Source organism: Malurus melanocephalus, unplaced genomic scaffold, assembly GCF_030028575.1.
Source record: "Malurus melanocephalus ecotype Western Australia unplaced genomic scaffold, MMel_1.1 scaffold_1162, whole genome shotgun sequence".
Taxonomy (NCBI): domain Eukaryota; kingdom Metazoa; phylum Chordata; class Aves; order Passeriformes; family Maluridae; genus Malurus; species Malurus melanocephalus.
This window is the reverse complement of record NW_026624394.1, coordinates 76291-78091: the sequence shown is the minus strand read 5'-3', so window position 1 is coordinate 78091 and position 1801 is coordinate 76291. Positions and strand designations below refer to the sequence as shown.

The following is a 1801-nucleotide window of genomic DNA, read 5'->3' as shown; positions in this document are numbered from 1 at the left end:
GGGTGCTGTGGGGTTTTTTGGGTATCCCCCGGGTGCTGTGGGGTTTTTTGGGTGCCCCCCTGGGTGCTGTGGGGTTTTTTGGGTATCCCTCAGGTGCTGTGGGGTTTTTTGGGTGCCCCCCCGGGTGCTTTGGGGTTTTCTGGGTGTCCCATGGCTGCCGGGGGTCCCACCTGTGCCCCCCACCCACCCCGCAGACGACGGGCGCCTGGAGGAGCTGAAGGCGTCGCTGCCCAGCCCCGAGGAGCTGCCCGGCTTCCGCATGTTCCCCATCGACTTCGAGAAGGTGGGTGCTGCCCCCCGACCCCTCTGGGGGCTCCCTGGGGTGCCCCCCACCCACCCTGGGTGCCCCCCACCCCCGGGTGCTCACCCTGAGTGTCCCCAGGACGATGACACCAACTTCCACATGGATTTCATCGTCGCCGCCTCCAACCTGCGGGCAGAGAACTACGACATCCCGCCGGCCGATCGTCACAAGGTGGGGTTTAGGGGGCATTATTGGGGTTTTTATGGGGTGTTATGGGTCCTGGGGATGTTACTGCGGTTTTATGGGGTGTTACTGCTGATTTTATCGGGTGTTACAGGGTTTTTATTGGGTGTTATTGGGGTTTTAATGGGATGTTTTGGGGTTTTTATGGGTTGCTATGGGGTGTTATGGGTCCTGGGGGTGTTACTGCGGTTTTATGGGGTGCTGTTGCTGTTTTTCTCGAGTGTTATGGGGTTTTTATTGAGGGTTATGGGGTGTTATTGGGGTTTTAATGGGGTGTTGTGGGGTTTTTATGGGGTGCTATGGGGTGTTACTGCAGTGTTTATGGGGTGTTAGTAGGGTTTTTATGGGGTCTTACAGGTGCTGGGAGGTTTTTATGGGGCGTTATGGGGCGCTGTGGGCGCTGGGCAGTGCTTGGGGAGGTCCAGTGGGTGCTACAGGGGTTCCTGTAGGACATTCCTGGAGTTGTTATGGGGTGCACGGGTGTGTCTGGGGTTGTTATGGGGTGTGTCTGGGGTTGTTACGGGGTGTGTCAGGTTGTTACAGGGTTGTTTTCTGGGGTTGTTATGGGTTGTGTCTGGGGTTGTTATGGGGTGTGTCAGGTTGTTACAGGGTTGTTTTCTGGGGTTGTTATGGGGTATGTCTGGGGTTGTTATGGGGTGTATCTGGGATTGCTGTGGGGTGTGTCATGTTGCTACAGGGTTGTTTTCTGGGGTTGTTATGGGGTTGTTATGGGGTGTGTCTGAGATTGTTATGGGGTGTGTCTGGGGTTGTTATTGGGTGTTACAGGGGTTGTTAGGGATGTCTGGGGTTGTTATGGGGTCCCTTGGGTGCTATGGGGCATTACTAGGGTCATTATGGGGCGTGCAGGGCACACCCAGAACCCACACCAGTCCCATCACAGCCATGACACCCCAGGGACACTGGAGACCCTCCCCAGACCCCTCAGGGCTCTCAGTGGGGCAGTTCCTTCAACCCTAAACCCTTTAACCCTTTCCCTGTTGGTTCCCAGAGCAAACTGATCGCGGGGAAGATCATCCCGGCCATCGCCGGGTCTGTCCCCCTGACCCTAAACCGTTTAACCCTTTGTTCCCAGAGCAAACTGATCGCGGGGAAGATCATCCCAGCCATCGCCACCACCACGGCAGCTGTGGTGGGCCTGGCCTGCCTGGAGCTCTACAAGCTGGTGCAGGGCCACCGGCGCCTGGCGTCCTACAAAAACGCCTTCCTCAACCTGGCGCTGCCCTTCGTGGGCTTCTCCGAGCCCCTCGCCTGCCCCCGCAACAAGGTGGGCACGGGGAGGGGCGGGGGGCGCTG

At 58.1% G+C, this 1801-nt stretch overlaps 1 protein-coding gene across 1 annotated transcript in view; it reads left to right on the top strand.

Moving 5' to 3' along the window:
• Window positions 1-1801, top strand: part of LOC130586455 (ubiquitin-like modifier-activating enzyme 1) — a 16999-nt gene that overhangs the window by 13124 nt on the left and 2074 nt on the right. Inside the window, 3 exon segments of the mRNA XM_057387248.1 lie at window positions 195-283; window positions 383-475; window positions 1581-1772. Of these exon segments, the coding sequence (XP_057243231.1) occupies window positions 195-283; window positions 383-475; window positions 1581-1772 (374 nt within the window).